The 23,018-nt window shown below is 37.1% G+C and overlaps 1 protein-coding gene across 1 annotated transcript in view; it reads left to right on the top strand.

Annotated features, from left to right (window-relative positions):
* Nucleotides 1-23,018, top strand: part of LOC127456335 (tropomodulin-2-like) — a 55,633-nt gene that overhangs the window by 19,499 nt on the left and 13,116 nt on the right. Inside the window, exons 3-4 of the mRNA XM_051724782.1 lie at nt 38-194; nt 22,261-22,383. Coding sequence (XP_051580742.1) covers nt 38-194; nt 22,261-22,383 — 280 coding nt within the window. The remainder of the gene's footprint in view (nt 1-37; nt 195-22,260; nt 22,384-23,018) is intronic.

The raw sequence follows: 23,018 nt of genomic DNA, 5'->3' as shown, positions 1-23,018 counted from the left end.
TAATAGATACTACATCTGTTCTAAATCCATTTCACAGAATGCTTTGCTGCCAGCTGGACTCAGACAGAAGGACCAGACCACAAAGGCAGCCACCGGTCCGTTTAACCGTGACAAACTCATGCAGTATCTGGAGAAGGAGGCCATGGAGTATAAAGACAGAGAAGATGTTGTCCCCTTCACCGGAGAGAGGAAAGGTGCAAAAATGTGACAGGCCATGTTTAAAACCATTTATCAGAAGCTCCACTTCAATTTAGGAAATAGTGCGTTGCTTAGAGCGTAGGAACAGTTTTGAAGTCTTAGGAAGGCTTGAGTCACGGTGTAACATCTCATCTCTCCTCAGTTATGATCCAGACTCTTGGAAGATGTTTGGAGAGTTTATTAGAATGAATCTAGAGTAGTTTGCAAGGCCAAGCAGTGATAGACTGTAGCAGAAGGTCCTGGAAGGAGACTTGTGTGTGAGTGCTGGCTCAGCTCCTGTAGTGATTTAGACATTGCTGTCTCTGCAGATATGATTCATTAATACTGTCTGCTCTTACATAACCACACACACACTGCAGAGTGCTTAGACACTCCATATCTCTGTATGTACCTGCAGACTAGGAATGTGAATGTCCTGCCCAGTAAATACACACACATTGATTTTATAGACTGAAGCTCTGATTTTGCTCATTCACACTTGATGTACATGATCACGTTCAGTCAAGTGATCTTTAATAATGAATGGTCCTGTCTGACGGTAATGCCGGAAGTGCAGCTATGCATGTGCGTGTAGTTGTACCTGACACAGTCTTGTTGAAACTCCTGTTGTGCCAAAGACCTTGTCACACTTCTCTTTAATTGACCCTTTTCAAATTTTTTGGTTTGGAACACTAAAATAAACTACAGCAGGGTAAACGGTAGGGTTCACTTTTGCTCCAACAGCAAAAGAAAAAAATCAACTGTTACATTTCCATAATACAGTGAAAAAGTAAGTAGCTTATACATTAAGGGGCGAAAATGTATATTTGCTAGGGTGGCAAAGATGCATCGGCCAAACATTGGTATTGGCTGATAAAAAGCAATAATCTGCGCTATCTGACATCAGCCATTTGTTTAAAAACAGCAGATGATTAGTGCAGATTATTTCTTGTCAATCAAAAGTGGCCGGATGAAAACATCAGTAAGCCTACAACTTTTGCTGTGTGAAAGAAAAGGAGTGTTGAATAACTTGACAGTGACTGCAAAGTTGCAGTTGGTATGCTTTGCACTGCTAGGATTTCACAAGATGGAACTACCATTCAATTTTTTTATCATAACTAGATAGGGCTGAAACGATTAGTCGACATTATCGACAATGTCGACAATAAAAAATTGTTGACAAAAATGTTCATTGTCGAATAGTCGTTTGATGTAATTTAACGTAACATGAGATCACATTAAACTGTAATGATGACGAACGAGAGCAGCACTGCAGTTCACGCCTGACTGAGGAGAGGAAGAATTACACAGCTCACAGTCCAGATGCACTCTAAACTTTCCAAACAGCTTCAGGTGAAGTAGATCACAAAGAATTATACAAAAATACAAAATAAATAAATACAGAAGCATTGTCGTTGTGAAGCTGCCGCTCTGCTGAAGCAAAACTTGCGTGTTGAGCGTCTTTAAAGGAAACAGCCCGGCGTTACATCTTTAATGCAGTTATATTTAATGTGTTATAGCTTTATTAAAGTTCAAATAATATGGAAGCAGGTCATGTAAATAACTCCAAACTCCGAAAATGTCATTTCTCTGTGTGGTCAGCGCCTCTTCCATGAGTTGCGGGAATGTCCCGTTCTAAGGGGGAGAGATAGAAACCGCATCCGGCTGAGGCACACTCTGTCGCAGGGACGCTCGTCCCTCACGCGCTTGCTGCAGCTAGATTATAACGTGATGGCTCGTGACTTACTGTATCTTCATATATATGTCTTATCATGAAGAAAATTGGCAATACGCAGATTTATTAATAAGAGAGAGTTTGTTTTTTGTGAGTTAAAGATGGATTGAAGTGAACAGAAAGGTGAAAGAGGGTAATCAATTTTTGATTTGTTTTTGTTTTGACTTGTTTTCCAATATAAATAAGTAATACTCCTTTAAAACAACATACATTTTCTTTAGCAGCTACACTACAGAAGAAATTTGTTTTATATGAGAATGTTGAATATAATATTAAAAATACAAATATTTTAAAATATCTAAAAATCCTTTAGAGAAAGATGCATTCACCTGAGAAGCAGCATATAAGATATTTACACTTGCTTTTAGAGAATAGATCTTGAATAGAAGTATGTTTTGTCTTTACTGCACTGGCAGAAGTATAACCAAGTAAAAAATACACTTATATTTAAGATACATTCTCTTAAAGCAAGTCTAAATATCTTATATGTTGCTTCTCAAGTAAATGTATCTTGTTTTAATGATTTTTAGATCATTTTAATTGTAAAATAATTCAAAACACTTGATAACAATAGGATTTTTTGCAGTGATTTTATTTTACTGAATTAAACTTAATAAAAAGTATTTTTTTCCTTTTTATTCAGTGAATGTCATTTAGAGGTATTTTTCTAATAACAAATTTGTATTGATTCATGCAGCAAATCACACAGACATAATAGAAAATACAACCTCAAACCACATGAAATCAAAACTTTTTTTTTTCCCTCCCCGAGCAATAATCCCTCCACCCCACCCGACACAAACAAGCACTCTAGTGATCGGAAGTCAACTGACAAAGACACACAAATAGACAATAAAACAGGAAATATTTAGACATAGAAATAAAAAAACAAAAAAATAAAAATAAAACAAAACTCTAATCCCTCTCCACTTCCCCTCCCCGATAACCCTCCAAAAAGGCCAGATAACCACCCCACTTCCTAATGAAAATATCCATGTTATCCAGCCTTCTGTACGTCAGTCTAGGGGGGTGTACTACTAAAAATAGTACAGAGCAGGTGGCGCAACTGTAAATACCTAAAAAACTGAGATCTGGGTATCCCAAAATGTTGAGTCAAATTATCAAAGGATCTCAACACTCCATTCTCATATAGATCACCGAGTGCAGCAACCCCCCTGACAATCCACTCTGACCAGCAGAAGGGGTTCAACCATATGCTCGAAGCAGCATTCAAATAAATGTCCGAATTAAACACTCTGGACACTTTTGTCCATACTGAGTTCAAATGCGAGATGACTGGGTGTAACTTAATTTCACCAGTTAATTTGATAGACAGGCCCTGCAATGGCGAAATAGGGGCAAGAACATCTTCTTCAATACAAAACCAAGGAGGGGCCCTTTCAGGTGGAAGCGACAAATGAGCCAAATGTCTGAGACCGAAAGCATAATAATAAAACAAAATCTTGGGTAGGCCTAGTCCACCTTTGTCAATAGGCCTATGTAATTTGTTAAAGTGCAATCTGGGACGCTTACCATTCCAAATGAAGGACTTCGCTATACTTTCAAATTGCTTAAAATAAGAGAGGGGGACATCTATAGGGAGTGACTGTAGCATGTAGTTGAATTTTGGAATACAATTCATTTTAATTACATTGACCTTCCCAATCATCGATAAATGTAGTGAAGCCCACCTGTCCACATTGCACGAAAATCTTTTTATTAGAGGGTCAAAATTAACTCTAACTAAGTCAGACAAATTTGGTGGAAATAAAATACCTAAATATTGAATGCCCTGTTTGGGCCACTGGAAAGCGCCCGGCTGGAAAGCCACTACTGCACAGTATGCTGTCAGAGCCAAAGCTTCAGATTTAGACCAATTGACTTTGTATGCTGAGAACTTGGAGAAGGAATTCATAATTCTGTGGAGGCAAGGCATAGATCTAGAAGGGTCGGAGACAAATAATAAAATATCATCTGCATAAAGCAAAAGCTTATGTGCCACACCTCCCGCAATCACCCCTGGAAAATCATCCTCTTTTCTTATCGCGGCTGCTAATGGTTCCAGGGCAAGACAGAACAATAATTGTGTCATGATTGGGGGAAACTTTCCATTCTTTAATGCTTCTGTATAAACTTCTAGCAAAAGTGGAGCCAATTCTGTTGCACAAGATCTAAAAAATTCAGCGGCAAATCCATCTGGCCCCGGAGCTTTGCCTCTAGGCATGGACTTAATTAATTTGTCAAGCTCCTCCAAGGTTATCTCAGAATAAAGAGAGTTTTTTTGCTCGGTCATCAGTTTAGGGAGTTCTAATGGATCCACAAATTTTCCAACATCTTCATCAGTAGATGAAGACGTGGAACTATAGAGATCAAAATAGAACTCCCTAAAAGCATTATTAATATCACTGGTCAAGGTAAATATTTCACCGGCAGAAGATTTTATTGAGGGAATGGTAGAAAAAGACTCTTTTATATATCTAGCTAAAAGCTTCCCTGATTTTTTCCCCCGACTCAAAGTATGACTGTCTTGCCCTGAATAACCAAAACTCCACTTTCCACGACAAAATAGCATTATATCTATATTTCAATCGGGTCAATTCTCTGAGGCCATCAGTTGACATAAAACATTTCAGCGCTGCCTCTGCCCTTTTAATATTCCCTTCCAATTCCACAAGTTCTTGTGCTTTGGATTTTTTGAGGAATGAGGTATACTGTATGATCCGACCCCTAAGAACTGCCTTAAGTGCCTCCCAAGCCACGCCCACAGAGGATACTGATGACCAGTTGGTCTCCATATAAACATTGATTTCAGCCTTTAACATTTGTTGGAAATCAGGATTTTGCAAAAGGGATACATTAAAGCGCCAACTATATGACTTATGTTTCTCCATATGTGGCAACATCTCTAAACTCACCAGGGCGTGATCTGAGACTAAGATGTTTCCAATTGAGCAATTGACTACAGATGAAATGAGGGACTTAGATATATATATATATAAAAAAAGAAATCTATTCTAGAATAGATTTTATGAACTGATGAAAAAAATGTTTAGTCCCTACCAGATGGGTTCAAAAGTCGCCAGATATCTGCAAGACCAAGATTTTTACACATCCTGTGAAATGTCACTGTTGCTCTAGGGGGCTTACACACTTTCGCTTCACTATGATCAAGAACTGAGTCCATCAAAAGATTAAAGTCTCCTCCCAATATTATATCATAAGCGGTGCCAGCGGTTTGCAACGTCCCTTCAAGATCTATAAAAAAGCCCTGGTCATCAGCATTAGGTGCATAAATATTAACCAAAATCAGGCTTTGTCCCTGAATTTCAACTAAAACAATAATGACTCTTCCTAATTTATCCTTAATCTGTCTGAGATATTTGAATTGTAGATGTTTATTCATCAATATAATAACTCCCCTGCTCTTACTTGAGCCAGCACTAAAAAAAACATATCCACCCTATATGTTCCCAAATTTTTCAGCTTCCTGTGGGGAAAGATGTGTTTCTTGAAGAAACACTATATCATATTTCTTACGCTTAAGAAAAGTAACAACCTTTCTTCTTTTTATGGGGTGCCCCAACCCATTCACATTCCATGTGGAGAGGGATAATCCATTCATATTAAGGATTGACATCTTGATATAATAGAAAGAAAAAAAATGTGTGTCAAAAACAAGATTATACAGACCACAATCCCCATTAATGCAACATTCAAACCCCGAACCCCAAAAAAATGAAAAAAGAAACATGCGCATTAACCCCTCCAAACTCAAAAGGTCCATGCACGCCTGCAAGAGCCCTCACGACAACTTTGCCTTCGGATTGCTCAATTTTGCCTCACAAATTTGTAAGGCAAAATGACATAACAGAAAATAGTTTGTAAAACAAACCTCTGCCAGTTTAGATTCATTCACAGAACTGTCTCAAAGATGTGCTCTTCCACAGAACAAAATTCCAGCAACTATAAACCATTCAGTGTCCTTGAACAGTCAAACAGATGAACGGTGAACCGGTTGCTTATGAATGCAGCAGATGACGTAATCATTCCAATGTCCCGCAGAAAAACTCAGTAAATCAAACCCCAGCCAACAGGAGGCATAAGAACAAAGAACATGCAGGTTCATCCACAAAACTGTTCCAAAGCAGTGTTACTCCATAAAGCAAACTTCAGCCGCTAGGCGAAACCATCATAAACAGCAGCAAAACAGGAATCCCGGTTCCTCGGTTCACTCAGAGGGCACATGAAAAGAATACACCATGACTTACTCAGACCGCCAACTGTAAAAAAGACATCCTTTGTGTGGGCATGTAAACATTTTGCAGTCATCCATAGTGTCTAATCTCAATCTGGCCGGGAACTTCAGTGCAGAAGCGATCTTCCGTCAATGCAAAAGATTCTTTAAGGGAAAGTGTTATTCCACCAAACAGACTCCAGCAGCCAGGCGGAGTCAACACAAAAAGAAACAAAAATGACGCCCAACTTCCTCCAACACTAGAGTTAATAAACAGCGAGTCGATCCACTTACATGAGAAAAACCCCAATGGTTTACTCACTCATAGATTGTATAAAAGACAGTGCTTGTTTCGGACACGTGAATACTTTGCGACCGTCCTTTGTCTCTATTCTCAGTCTGGCCGGAAACATCAGTGCAAAAACGATATTTCTTTGATGCAAGAGTTTCTTACACTCCTTGAATCGCTCTCGTTTCTCTCTTGTCGAATTCGCAAAGTCCGAAACAAGAAAATACTGTGATTCTTCCAAGAAAGCCTTCCCTTGTTCCTCGCCTGGCGCAACACAAGATCTTTATCGGATGATCACAGAAATTTGACCAAAATCGTTCGGGGCCTGTTTCCCTCAGTAGATCTTCCCGCCGGAACTCTGTGAGCTAGCTCGATTTCCAGCCCGTGGCCCATTATGTTGAGCAGACTCGGGAAGAGTTCATCCAAGAATTTCACCATATCGCTGCCCTCTTCATGCTCAGGAATTCCAACAATTCGGACGTTATTCCTGTGATTTCTATTCTCAAGATCTTTGGTCATGGGTGGATTAGCGGGTAATTCCCTCTCCGATGACTCAAGACAATTGATTCGTCTCTCAACATCCGTCACACTCTTTTGTTTCCATTGCCGTAATGATCGACGTATAACAGCGAGATCCTCCAAGTCAGCAAGAATCCTTGTCAGCATCACTGACATGTTGGAAAGTTGACGCTGGATCTCCTCTATCGTCGCACCAACCAAATCGAGTCCCCGGTCTGTAGGCCTGACGGGGCTTTCATCCTGAGCACATAAGTGTCTTTTAATGTCTCCAGAGCCTGAGGATTTTGACTTCTTTGCCATATTTGACCTCAAAGAGCAAATGTGTAACTGACTGTATCGAATTTCACCAGGTTATCACATAAAAATAATTAAACATTTATGCAAAAAAAATTAAAAAAATCACATTCAGTATGAACGGTCCTTTATAGTTGTCTCTGTATGTTAAGCTGGGATACGAGACATCCAAAAAATGACACTCTTCCAGGACTCGACAATAAGGACTGCCCGATGCCCCGGGGCCAGTGTGAGAAAGATTCGGGCCAGTTGCTAGAACTGTCACTTGCCCGATTGGGCCAGTGCTGCATTTAAAACATTAGTGCAAGCACACAAAAAGCAAGAGAGCACAAAAATGACACGGAGCGAACGAAGTCTTCTAACCGAGGAGCGAGCGCGAGTATATTTATCTCACAAAGATGCATGAGAGCATAATATACTGGACGCACCAAGGCACAGTCGTGTGCAGACACCGAACACACTCTCCTAGCACTGTCCTCGCTCTTTTCCAAGTGTCTTAGCAGCAGCTATTACCAATGTGTAGAAAATAGAAGGGAAAAAAAAACCCCACTTAATGAATTTCGTAGTGGGATTTAACGTCTTGTGCAACATTTTAAGTATCCCCGCACATTCCCAGTGTTCACAGTGCGTGAAATCCCCAAATTTGTAGTTTTTACATGTTGGTGAAAAGCAGTAATCCACACATTGGAACACAAGAAATCAACAGTTTCTTTCTATAGGACTGAAAATCCATGTATCTCCGTGCATATGTCTCATCATCATCTCTCTCCGTGCAGCATAGACTGTTTAACATGCATGTGCTCTCGTAAAGGGACAGAGCGCTAGTTTTATTCCCACTGTAAAAAAAAAGCACATTTTCTCTCGATAATTCGCCTTTAGAGATGACGTGCCGAATGAGACGTAATAAACTTTGTTAAACCCCAGTTATACACGTGTCTGGAAATCACGAGTTGCTCAATATCCAAAATGTAAGTATAGATTTAATTAGGTTAGTTTCAAAATGTAATCATTAATTTGACATGATAATGGCGTTTGATATGAAAAGAAGCAAGATCACTATGGCTATTAGGCTATTATTATCAGAGCTGTTCACCTGCAGGGTGAAGATGAATATTTGAAATAGTCTACTTCATATCATCCTCATAAAACTACTGTTACATTTCTCATTTCTGGACCGTACAGGTATTTTTGTTTTTGTGCATCACTCAGTGTTGATCTTGTTTGGGTTGTCTGATTTCATGTTATATACACATTATTAATTCACAGATTAGGCCTAATATCTCCCTAATGTATATTACACATCACAACCGATTTGGTAGCAAGTCTCTTCTCAGAGATTCATATGTTTATTACATTCAGCCAATAATCACATCTTTAACTCAGTGATTAAATCTTTGATCCTGTGTGTGAATACACTACACATGGGCAAAAGTTGCATGACAGCATGACTAAACGGGTGACCGAAAACCCATCATCTGCACAACAGAACTCTTCACTTAAAAACTCATGTGTAAATGGCAGGACGGCTGAGCTTAATATGATGTATTTATCAATTTATATCTGTAAAGCGCTTAAATGGGATTACATAAGGCAGAAATCATGTCTTGCAATTTATAAATGTGATTCAGTTTGGGGGGACATTGTCTTAAAAACATAATATATGTAAAAAATAATCGTCTTTGGACACATTTTTAAAGCCATGATGGTAAAAACAGCTATTTATAATTTTTGTGTTTGGGCCAGTAAAAATTTTGGCAGGGCCAGTAGAAATCTGAAGCACTGGCCTGACTGGGCCAGTAGAAAAAATCCTTAGTGTTGAGCCCTGACTTCATATTTAAGCATTTCGACTGATTTGATCATGCTATCATGCTACCAGTAAGAGTCATCTTTTCCCTCTTTGATGCAACAAACACTCTTTTGTCTCTCTTTTGACATGAGATTTTCCTACTGCCACTTTCAATACTACACCCTATACATTTGAAGGATTTTAGTGAATTTTACTAACTTTTTCTAATTCTGTGAGTGTTTTCACTGTGGTACTGTCATTTTCTGTTGTTGTTTTTGTTTCTAAAGAACAAAGTCAAACTCCTGAGTAAAAGATTATAAGGTTCTCTTGAGTGTGTCTAGAGTTTCTTTCCTAGGCATTCGTTTCTTGTCTTAAGTCCATCATCTCAGATGGATCTCATATTCCTCACATTCAGTGTAATGACACACATGTGCATCTACAGTATTTACACTATAATGCATGAGTACAGTCCAGCTTTGATGTGGACGTGTGTATTAGGATTGCAGCAACGCTGATTAGTGATGTTTCCTTAGGCATGCATCACTATTATTATTGTTCATACATAATGTTAAGGATTTGAACAAACCCGTAAACTAACCCTAAGTATTATACACAATTTGTGATATAGACATGAATGAAAGCTCAAATTGTGTGGCTTTTAAGGAGACATGTGCTTTTACTTTTATAAATGTAATGTTTTTCTCTAAAATAGATTTACATTGAAGGAGGGGCCTGAGCCGTGTCTAGAGAGCAGAATGTCTTTCTCTCTTTCTCTTGTTAGTCACGTCTCATTAGCACAGTTTAAGGTTCTTAAGGTCATCGGATACTAACGAGGAAATGTCTCATTATTAATTTAAGCATCTCTGTCTACAACAGACACACAACTGCCGTTTAGACACTCACATTACCACATCTATGCAGTGTCCATACTGGACAGTTAACAGCAGCTCTCTTCTGAAAGGATGTGCTTCTTTTTGCCATTTGTTCTATATAAGTGCCAGAGATGTTTCCTGCTTCAGAGTTTGTGAGACTGGACTTTGAGAACATTTGTTCAGTGTCACATTTGAGAACATAGGAGGAAACAGGAAGTGCTGGAATTCCTCAGGGATGAAAGAGCGAGAATGCCAAATGCTGCGTATCTCTCTCTCTCTCTCTCTTTATACTGTATGTTTCTATGGTAATAATGTCAGGGTGGGTAGGCATTACACATAAAGGGTTTGTTACTGAGCTGAGGTATTCTGGGATACCCCTCAGTGGTCAGGTTGCTTGACTGATGGTGAGTGAAATACTTAAGGTTGCGTGGTATACTGGCACAAAAATATTGCGATACCACAGAATGAAATTGGGACGATATCTATATTTTGCACATTTCTGTACCCGACAGTAGGATGGGAATCGTAAATAATTTAATGATTCCGGTTCCAATTCCTCTTAACAATTTCAGTACTTTAACGGTTTTATTAATGATTCTTTTATTACATTTGAGGAAGAAGTATTTGAAAATAAGAAATGCAATTCTTGTTGGATTAACTGCCCTCAGCAACCTGTTACCAAACTGTATGATTTCATATTTTGACAGAACAGATTCTTGTAAAAGGTGTGTTTACACAGACTTCTTAATTATGAATATATTTGATTCATTCATTTATTTATATACATATATATATATATATATATATACACATATAAAATACCAGTAATTACAAGACTCATAATGTGTGTCTTCAGCAACACATTGTCATAGCAACAATCATCCAGAAATGACTTTCATGAGCCTTAAGCACACAGTAACAGTTCTTGGATCATTTTGAGTCAAACATGATGAATTGGATAACTTGTGGTTCAGTACGTTTTTCATTCATTAAAAAGAAGAGTCATTTGTTAGGTAGTCATTAAAGATTTCATATTTTTTTCAATTATTTGTTTTGCGTCACATGGCTCTCACACATATTCAGCGGTCTACCTAATGATCTTACAAGCAAATCTATATTAACCATGTTATATTCTAGCTGATTTGTCATGTGGTAAAGTCTCATTTGTTGGTCTGAATTGATTAGGTGACAACCACAGATGACCAAACTCTTATATCACGATATGAGTAATTTAATTTCATGATACAGGGCTCTAGCTTATGACTAAAATGGTCGCAAATGCGATCAAAAATAAATGATTGTGACAATAATTTAAAATCTAGTCGCCACTGGCGACAGTCGGGATGTGCTTTCATATGCAGTTTCGTCATATATCAGCTTGTGAGTTATTGAATATATCTTTAGAGCGTGTGCCAGTGTGTCTCGCGCCACTTTTCACCCTTTCTGTTGATGATATGAGCTTGCTGGCTGCACGCAACATAAACACAGCACAAGCCATGATGTCCGATTTGTGAACAATGACTCATTTGAACCGGGTCTTTTATAATGAATCACCCGACAAGAGCTCATTTGAACTCAGCAGCTCAGGTTAGCAGTTTGAATTCGAGTTACTTTCTCAGCTAATCAACCATCAGCGAGTTCACAACTGGAAGCGCAGACATATCAAAATAGTAGTCCCATGTGTATTTTGGGCTTGTTTATAATCCCATCTGTTTATAAAGTCCCATGTTATGTATCAAATCTTTTTTTTTTTTTTCTCTGGTTATTATTGATTGGCATTGGAGTAGCTCAATAAACTGTATCTGGGATTTCATTCAATTTGCACTCTTGTAGTCTCTGTGTCTGGTCCATCCGGTAATAGTAAAGAAAGACAAAATGTTTTTATTGTGTGTGTATATGTATATATATATATATATATATATATATATTTATGATGCGAGATCCTGCTTTTGATACTTAGGAACATTGAGGGACTCTTACACAACTATTACACAAGGTGCAAACATTCATTGATGCTCAAGATGGCAACACACTACTATATGCATATGTAATTATCTGTAATGTAGATTCTGAAGAGCAGTACTAAATAAAAAAAAAAGATCTTTTATCTCTTATATTTGTATAAATTCTGAAAGGGGTGTGAAAACTTATGGGAATGCAAATTTATGCACTCAATTATACAGTGTATATATATATATTAAACATCCGATTAATGAGTTATCAGCTGTCTTTTCTTTGGCTTTCTATCTTGTTTTTGAACAACAATCTAAATCGAGCAATTCTGTGATGTGGCAACTAAAACAGCCATTTGGCTCCTAAATGTTTCAGTTTAGGAGCCAGTGGCTCCTTAATCATTTTTTTAGTCTGGAGCCCTGCGATAACAATACAGTAACGATATATTGATTTATTTTCTGAAAATATTAATAATTAAATAACTATATTGTAATGCCTATTTTTGGATAATCCAGTCAGTGAATTAAATACTTTATAAATGAAAACTACTTCCTCTTATATAATTTCTTTTTTATTTGGAACTTGACAAACATAATTAAAAGTAAAAAAAAAATTTAAAAAAAGAAAACAAAACATGGTCTCAACCTTACCATAATGCAAAATTTCACATTTGATATGTTGTTCACCAATATTATTATGATTATTATAAACTTTCCACAAGAAACTAAACATATTCTCAAAGCAATGCAATAAAGAAAATAATATAGAAAAAAAATCCAATGAAAAATAAACACTTATTGGCTCAATAAAAATATGTTCTCTATGGAGAACATATGATTATCTAAAAAAAATATATAGACCATTTGTTTCCTAATATCTAACATCATTCGAACTGAATTTTAGTAAGGCTGATGATGTGTAGTTTAAAAACCCTTTATTTTGGCACATGACACAGTGTTGTAGCGGTTTTCCATGTCAGTGGTTGTTCAAATTTCAGGCTGCTCAACCATTTAAGATGTTTGACTTCCTCCATAGTGCTTTAAGGTACAATAAAACTCTCCTGTCCCTGGCGCACAAATATTGGGAGGCCTGCTGGACTCGTGCGCACTTGCGTGCTCTTGAGGTTAGCGGTCGACCAATATGGGTTTTTTAATGGCCGATCCCAATATCCAGAGAGCAGGGTGGCTGATAGGCCGACGCAATTTAATATAGTAAATAACATAAAATTGCTAAAAAATTAATAAACTCTTATTTAGCTCTTTATTTACTAAATTTCACACAAAACTTTAACTTTGTTAAAAACAATCTTTAAAAAATAACATTTTATTTTAAATGATACATAGCAGTTTGTACTGATTTTAGTAATTAATTTGTGCATGAAGAAATTGTTAATATTGTTTATATATTAGGAAATAACAGTACACACAGTAGTCCAGCGACCATGGATGGCATGTGTGCATTATCACATTTTCTCACAAAAGATCGAATCAAACAGTGAATGACATTTACTTATAGTGCATGCCACGCTCATACGGATCCAGCGAGCAACAATCTCCTGACAGTTTAAACGGCCTGGATCGTGGACTGCATCATGATTTGTGAATCAGAGGAACTTTTGATCCTGATCCTGAAGTTTTATTCTGGCTGATAGAATATGTGCTTCAATGGAAGATATTATTAGATGAGTACTAGACAGTAAGAAAAGGCTGGATTTTCACGAGGTTCGTGAATTACATCTGTATATTTGCAGACAGTACATAATAGAAGTATGATATTTGCCTTTTTATCATTATACAAGACAGTTAAAAGTCACAGGGGACTGCTTAGGAGAGGCTGATAGAATACATGCTTTAGAGGTAAATAAATGAGCACTCACAGGAAGCTGGATTTGCTCAAGTTTTGTGAGGTTTGGTTATTAATACATATGTTTAAATGAGGTATCCGCATATTTGCAGATGGTATATGATATTAGTTTTATTGATATTTGCAGTTAAAAGTTACAGGGAACTGTTGTGGAGAGAGAGGGATAATGAAACAAATGAGCACATTAACATTGTGAGCTCATACGTGTCTGTCACAGCTTTGATATGTGGATTGCTTAAATGAGTCTGTGTTATCTATTACTGTAGTAGCACCATGGCACGTAACAAAAAAAAAGGACTGTGATTGCTCATTTACATGTCTCAGACGCTTCAACTGCAAGCAGATGGTTCTCAGCACCCTTGCGACCTTAACAAACAAATCAGCCAAACGGGAAAATGTATCGGCCTCTGCGATATATTGGTTGACCACTACTTGCGATGCTTGTGTCAGATGAGAAGCATATTTAGTGCTTATGAAGCACCTAATGCAATATTCATTGAAATGTTCAGTGGGGAAAAACCCTGTAAATGTCTCTTCAATTCTCTTAGTCTCACTTGAAGCCCTGCCTACTGATAGATACACACACGCCGTGCATATGGATATTTACATATCGCCATATACAAGATCTAACAAAATCTCTTGATTGACACTTTATATCTTCACCGTGATATATATCGTCATATCCCCCAGCCATAGTTGATACACAAGGGAACTAATACTTATAATTCTGATAATGTCAAAATGGCTAATTAATCAGCCTTGCTGACATAACAGTCCATCACTAAACGATCCGAAGCCAACATTTTTGGTACCAAGTCAACCCCTAGTCCATAAAATCTTAACTTGTTGTCTGTTTTGTTAATGTCATGTTGATTTATTCCCTTGAAATCTTGTGATTCATTACTGCATCTATTAGACTCCAGTCTCTATGACTTCCTCTCTGTTTGCTCTGCTGTCTTGCTGGGGTCCTTTAGTGTTCGGCTGGCTGTGACAGCGCCCCAGCAGAAAGACTCATCTGTGTTGGTCCACAGGGAAGAGAAGAGGATGTGATTGGATCTAGAAAGTAGAGGAAGTATTTAGGGAGGTTGAGGTCGGCCAAGATCAGCCGAGCCCAAGAAACCTGCTGAGATATGCCGAGCTCCTCTCTTCTGGTTTTGTTTGTGCCACAAGCTTTTCTCTGTACCACAGAGGTTTAGATGAAAACACCAAACAAAGGACTTTTAATAATGCTTTCCCTCTTTTCATGGGGCCTGTTACACAAAGATGCCCCTTCAGATCCAGTACAGATTGGGTGTGTTCATATCTTTTGTGCTGTACAAACTGGTGACTTTTCTTCAGGAAATGTAAAAATCCAGTTATTATCAGTTTAATGGCCATGTTATCTCAAGCAATACAGTATTCATAGTTATTACTTTAAAAGGGCAAGTATTTTGCTCAAGAGCACAGTGATAATTGGGGATTGTCTTGTAATTCTGAAGTTATCATCTAACCAGATTAACTGTAAATCATCATGTGACTGAATCAGTTCCAGTTAAGCTTTAGAGTGTCAGTCCAGTACACTAACTGCCGGTTTGAGAATTTTTGCTAAAAGAGCAAATTCTGCAGCCAGGTCAATATCAATAATACTACATTAATTATTCATTCATTGATCGTCACACTCTGTGAAAGTGTCTTAAAGGAATAGTTCACCCAAAAATGAAAGTTTTATCATAATTTACTCTTGTTGATCTAACTGCACAATTTTCTTCTGTGAAACACAAAAGCAAATGTCGTTCAGAATGTCCAAGCTGCTTTTTTCCACACAATGAAATGGACAGTTATTCACATTCCGTATATGTAAATGTGCAGTTATAATCGAGCTACAGCAGGTTTTTGCATTGTAGAGCTATCTGTCTTCATCTGTCTGTCTAAGTATACATGACATAATATGTCATTTAATATTTGGAGGAAGGACATCAGCTCAAGAAGTGTTAAATACCAGTTCACCTCTGTCTTTAGGTGCACGCGCACGACGCTAAGGCCGATTGTGGCCTGATTAACATGTATAAATGCTGGACTAAGCCGAATTTCTGTTGCATTATTTAGGTCAGTTAATCCGACTTTGCAAAAAGGTACGGTTTCTGTCTGACTAAGCATTTAGGCTACATGACATTCTAAAAAATATTATTTAGGGATGCACTGATGTATCGGCCAATTGTATTATTGACCAACTTTAAACCTTCGGCATATCGGTCATGAAAACAACAATTTATTAATTGTACAATAAGATGCTATTTTTCCTAAGCAAAACACTGATTTGCTGACAAAATTAAGTGAGTAAGTGGCAAAATATTGGCCTATACTTTTATGTCTAAATCGATTTCAGTATCGGCCAAAAATTCGGCTAAAATTGAACTTTTAAAGTGCATGTAAATTTACTGACTGTCAAGTGGCAAAAAGGAAAAAAACACTTAAAGTATCCTAAAAGTAGTCCATATGACTTGTGCGTTATATTCCAAGTCTTCTGAAGTCATACTTTGTGAGCTCTCAAATCTCATGCCCCTTAATATGCAACAGGGTTTGACATTAAACATTAATTCTCACGCATCTTGTGATACCAGTCATAACAGTGTCTGAATATGGCAGTGGGAGAGAGTTCCCTCATTTCAAGCTTAAAGCAGGTTTTAATTTGTGCTTGTTAAAATAGTTGCAGGGTGATCTAATCCACATCAAGCTGTCCTGCTGTTTTGACTTCTGTGCTGCTTGTTCTAAGTGGTTTCTGTTGCATAAGAACCCATTTTAGTAAATTTTCTACCTTGTGTTGTTCATTTTAATTACCAGGTCTTAAATGATATAAATTTGTGTGCATGTGAGAGAGTTTGTGTTTTTCTGGCAGTGGAAATTCTGTGCTCAAGCAAGTTTTATTAAATGTTTTACGGTCGTTGAGGATTGTGTGTGTATATTTATAATGAAGTAATCCTCGAAACACACCTAACTGATCGCACAGTGAAATGGGAAACAGTAGGTTGACTTTTCATAAGCTAAAATGTATCTGTGCTTACCGAAATGTGAAACACTGCCCCCAGTGACCAAAGCGTTAACTGTTTTCCGGGTGTAATGTCCATGGAGGGGTGCTAAAAACGAGAAATGAAGCGAGTTTTCAGCTGTACAGGCTGTAATACAGTAAAGAGGATTGCATATTTTATAAATTTTACCCCCCAGGGGAAAAGGCTCCCATATTAGCATTCAATATGCTTGTCCATATGTAAATAAGCTTAACTCCCCTCTAGATTCATGTGATTGGCCCATTGTTTTAAAACCGGAATAATCTGCTGTATTGTGTTTCAAATATTCTTCTATCTTGAAAACAGAGTGCTCAGAAAACAACACATTTCGTAGTGACCAAAAACATCCATCTAGCACATCTGTGCATAGACCTACTGTTAAAAATGGCTAAACCAGAGTACAAGAATGCACCCTGTGTGAACAGCCCCTTATTCAGACTCCCTCTGACTTCCTCACCAGTGGCTCTTCACCCTGAAATGGTTTTCACTAATCTGTTTTTATATTTTCCTTAAATATGTCCCCATTCATTGCCTGCACTGATAATAAACGTTTCCACCGTGAAGGAATTCAGCCACACCTAAAACTCAAAGCCTGCTCTTGTTTCCAGAACAGTCTAAGCACTTGTAGACATTCTGTTTGGAAACAGTGAAGAATACAAGTTTCTAGGAATTCAAGAGCAGTAGTCACAAATTTAAGCAATAACCCTTAAAAGCCCAACGTACCCCATAAATGTATAGTATTTCACCCAAAAATGAAAATTCTGTCAATTTACAGATTTTACCATTTTATGACTTTCTTATGAGGAACACAAAAGCAGGGCTCTACACTAACATTTTGTTTAGGAGCACTCATGCCCCTTTTGGCAGTCAAAAATGTTGGAGGACAGTTGGTGTTCAGTGCATTATGTTTAATTATCTGTTAATTTAAGATATCCGTCATTTACCGAACGAAAAACTTTGGCAGCTAATTCAAAATACAGACCATAATTTTGACAGATATAAACAAGGAAGAAACTCTGCTTAAACCATCTTTACTTGGTATGTATGCGCATGGTATGAGCGCTCTCAGCCATGTCAGAGTGAGAAAACGGTACTGTTAATGCAAAACATTTAATTCAACTCGTAAATGCATTTGAAATGCTCTCACTTTAGATCTATGAAAAGGAAGAAAAATTATGAATACTCCATTCTGTCTTTTCAATAAAAAAAGGACCCAAAACTGTCATAAGAGTAGTCCATGCATCTTCATATTCAAAGTCTTTATATGGCATACGATTTGCTGAGAAACAACCCGAATTTTAAGACATTTTTCACCACAACGGAGGTGAGGTATTGGTTTCTACAATCTAATATAATGACTGTATTGCTTGCCTTAGCAAATGCCACTAATAATCACAATAAACAATTTTTCCGCTAACTGATATGGTTCTTCAGCCTAACTGTAGGATGTTTACGGTTGCCAAGCAATGTAATGATCAAAGCTTGGGACATTAAGAAGTGAGAAAATATAATTAAATTAATGTGCTGTCACACGTGGCTCATCCAATCAAACTTTAGTCAGACCCAGCCAGTCAGAACCAGTGTTAGGTACACTGTGTGTGTGTTTGAACACCGCCATAGAAACCCTGTTTAATGACCTTCAACTGTCTTAAAAAAAGAAAAGCAAATCATGTGTTCTGCTTTGGTGGAGTTGGAGTCTCTCTGAATTATGTGAAAACACATAATAAGTGTGTTTCCAGTGCTCACAGGTCTGACTGACTGACTTGGCTGTCAGAAACACTTACTGAACGTGAAAAGGAAGGAAATGAAGTACAAGTGTGTGTGTGTATGCCCAGGCCAGAGATGAGGTTTTGTTCAACATTTTACTCTATGTAATGAGAGGTTTGTGAGATGTAGGGCTGCTGCCAGCAGCTTTTATGATGGTTGGAAAGAGTCTGTCCCACATAAAAGTCCAGAATCATCTGTGTTACATCAACAACCCTTAATCTCTCTCAGAATCTGTCAAGAGTTCCAGTTCAAGGAAGTTTCCATACATGTTTTAATGGACTGGAGGAGCTGCACAAATCTTAATCCACAATATTGAAGAATTAAATTCAGGAAGTCTTTATAATGTCTGTGGAGCATGTAATTGGTGGTTTTTGGTGAACTATTATTATTGATGATACTTAAAGAGATAGTTTGCCCAAAAATGAAAATTCTGTGATAATCTATTTTTTTACCATCATGTTGTTCTCAATTCACTTATGTGAATTTCTTCCTTGGAACACAAAAGGAGATGTTTGTCAGAATGACCACCTCAGTCACCATTCGCTTGCCTGCCATTACATCTTGTGCACCATGGAGAGTTCTAGCTTTTCAAAGTATATTTTGCCCATATGGATGCATAGAGAATTGAGAGTGGGATCATTTGACTTGGGCCAGTCTAAAGAACAAATGCAAGAAATAGCAAAAGAAAGAAAAATGAACAAATGAAAAAAATCCAAGAACAAATAAATGAACAAGCAAAACAACGAAATAGAAAGAATGAACGAATGAACGAAAGATAATGAATTAAAGGACAAACGCAAAATGGAATGAAAGAACAAATGAATGACTGAGCACTAACAAATACAAGATGAACAAAAGGAAGTGCAAATGAAAGGAAGAACGTACAAATGAAAGAACGAACAAAAGAGTGGAAGAAAACAAACGAAAGAAAGAGATGGATGAACGAACGAATGAACAAAAAAGAAAAGCGACAAAGAATAATGAAAGAAAAACAAACAAAAAATGAAAGAATGAAACAGAAAGAATAAACTTAAAGAATGAATGTACAAAAGAATGTTCGATAAAAGAACTAGAGAATGAATTAACAAAAGAGCGAAAAAGAAGGAACGAAAGACAGAATGTACAAACAAAGAATGAAAGAACAAACAACTGAAAGAGGGAGGACGAAACAGAAAGAACAAACACATGAAAGAAACAACGATCAATAAAAGAGCAAAAGAATGAAAAAGTATGAATGATAGAACAAACAGAAATAAATGAGCAAACAAATGAAAAATTAAACAGTGCAAATGTATGAAAGAAGGAACGTACAAAAAGAACCAATGATAAAAGAACGAGAAAACAAAAGAACAAATGAAAGAGCAAAAAAATTGAAGACAGAAAGATTAAACGAAAGAGAGAACAAATGAAAGCACGAACGAAAGAACAAAAATGAAAGCACGAACGAAAGAACAAACAAATGAAAGCACGAACGAAAGCACAAACAAATGAAAGCACGAAGGAAAGCACAAACAAATGAAAGAACAAACGAAAGTACAAACAAATGAAAGCTCGAACGAAAGAACAAACAAACGAAAGCTCGAACGAAAGCATAAACAAATGAAAGAACGAACGAAAGCACAAACAAACGAAAGCTCGAACGAAAGAACAAACAAAAGCTCGAACAAAAGAACAAACAAAAGCTCGAAAGAACAAACAAATGAAAGCACGAACGAAAGAACAAAAATGAAAGCACGAACGAAAGAACAAACAAATGAAAGCTCGAACGAAAGAACACAAATGAAAGCACGAACGAAAGAACAAACAAATGAAAGAACGAACGAAAGAACAAACAAATGAAAGCTCGAACGAAAGAACAAACAAATGAAAGCTCAAACGAAAGAACAAACAAATGAAAGCACGAAAGAACAAACAAATGAACGAACGAAAGCACAAACAAATGAAAGCACGAACGAACGAAAGCACAAACAAATGAAAGCACGAACGAAAGCACAAACAAATGAAAGAATGAATGAAAGAACAAACAAATGAAAGAATGAAAGAACAAACAAATGAAAGAATCAACGAAAGAACAAACAAATGAAAGAACGAACGACCAAACAAATGAACGAACGACCAAATGAATGAACGAATGAACAAACGAATGAAAGCACGAGCGAAAGAACAAACAAATGAACAAACGACCAAATGAATGAACGAACGAACAAACGAATGAAAGCATGAGCGAAAGAACAAACAAATGAGCAAACGAAAGAACAAACAAATGAACAAATGAAAGAACAAACAAATGAACGAACGAATGAAAGAACAAACAAATGAAAGAACGAATGAAAGAACAAACAAATGAAAGCATGAATGAAAACAAACAAATGAACAAATGAAAGAACAAACAAATGAACGAACGAAAGAACAAACAAATGAAAGCACAAACTAAAGAACAAGAAATGAACGAAAGAACAAACAAATGAAAGAACGAATGAAAGAACAAACAAATGAAAGAACGAATGAAAGAACAAACAAATGAAAGCATGAATGAAAGAACAAACAAATGAAAGAACAAATGAAAGAATGAACGAAAGAGAACATACAAAAGAGCAAAAAAGAATGAACAAACGAAAGAGATAATAAACAAAAGAACTAACAAAGAATGTAGGAGACAACGAATGAAAAAGAAGGGATCACCAACCAAAAAAAAAACGAATTAACAGAAAGAGAGAAAGAACTGAAGACTAGCAGAACATTTCTCCCACCCTTGACTCAAACACATACACCGTGTGAGAGATCTCAGCAGCAGTCACATGTCTTGAATGAAGCTGTAGACAGTGTGTTATTCACTATGCAGAGAGAGCGAGCTCGTCACAAGACCGGTTCATGTTACCCAGCCTCAATATGAGCATCAGAGAGAGTCTGATAGCACATGAATGCAGTCTGATGAGGTGAAGCTGTTATCATGATGGGCCTGCTGTCTGTGCCATCGTTATCTGTGTCCAGTTCATCAACACCAACCATTCGTACTCATGTCTGGCCAATAGCCCGATGTATCTCTCTCTCTCTCTCTCTCTGGTGTTGTTTTGTGGTCTTCGGTATGTTTTAAGACTGATGATGATGTAGCCCTAAAAATATCTTGTGATCTCATGTTTCTCGATATAAACAACCAAGTCAAGTCGATTCAAAATGTTTAATGCAAAAAAGTAAAATACAGTAAAAATCTGGATAAAAATTATAAAGGCATTTTGTCTACGCTGTTTTTCACGAAGGCCCCATTTACATCTGACATTAACATGCGTTTTCAGTGCCTGGTGTTAATGGGGCATAAATGGATGCAAAGAAGAATCATATTTAATCTTTATTTTTATTTACATGTACATTTACATAGTAATAAACAGCAATAATTACCAATATGTATTTTTACAAAAGCAGTTTTGAATTAAATCTTGAAATTGACAGTTTGAACTAATTCAAGGACATTTATCCAACTTCCCAAGTCTAGCAGTTTTTGTTACTGAAGTTTAAATAAACATCCAACTCATACTCTCGAATCCTGAGACAAGAACGTGAAACTAGTCAAATGGCACACTTTTCAAGAAGCATAATGGCCATTGTTGCTTAATGTTGCTCAATTTTACATCGTCAGCTAAGTCATCATGAATTCCATAAATCACCCAACCCTAGTGTTTATAGACAGATTTATGTGACTGATTGCTTTTTTTTATTTGTGGTCCTGCAGGAAAGGTGTGGGTGCCCAAACAGAAGCCAACAGAGTTGCATCAGGAGGAAGCCACAACCCTTGACCCGGAACTGGAAGAGGCACTGTCCAGCGCTACTGACATTGAACTGGGTGATCTGGCAGGTACAGAAAGAAATCATGCTATAAAACAGCTAGAGACAGACTCACAAACAGAGGAATGATCAGAGCTAAACAAGAGTTACAGAGGCTTTGTTCAGAATAGCATGCTAGCATACGGCTCATACTGTTTCTGCAGCGAATAGTATGGATTCTGTGCACAACATCTCCTCTTTTTTTAACGCATTATTTGATCAGATTGCCAAAAGTAAAGACATTTTTTTATGCACAATTGTATTGAGAGAAGTCTTAACAGCACTAGTGCTGTATTGCTGTAAGCCTGAGTGTGTTGTTTCTAGTGTTTTCTGTCATTTTCTTTGTTGTTTTTTTATCATTTTACATCCCCTCCTTGACTCTGGGGGTCTAAACGCCCATGCTGCATCTATTCACAGCCTGAGAAAACAGCACAGCAAACACAACCTCTGTCTCTTTCAGCACGCTATTTTAATATTCCTGGCTGCTCGCCATCCCTACATGCTTTATTATAAACCTGATGCGCTTATTTTATGCAATGACTATTTTTTGAGTAGCTGTGCCGAATATCACACATGCATATTAAAATATGAAAATAGTATTGAGGTCTTTAAAAGTACTTATTTTTTTATGTATAATGTACAGTGTGTGTATATACTGTAAATGTA

This window comes from Myxocyprinus asiaticus, chromosome 18 (assembly GCF_019703515.2).
Source record: "Myxocyprinus asiaticus isolate MX2 ecotype Aquarium Trade chromosome 18, UBuf_Myxa_2, whole genome shotgun sequence".
NCBI classification, from domain to species: Eukaryota; Metazoa; Chordata; class Actinopteri; order Cypriniformes; family Catostomidae; genus Myxocyprinus; species Myxocyprinus asiaticus.
This window is presented reverse-complemented; position numbering and strand designations above follow the sequence as displayed.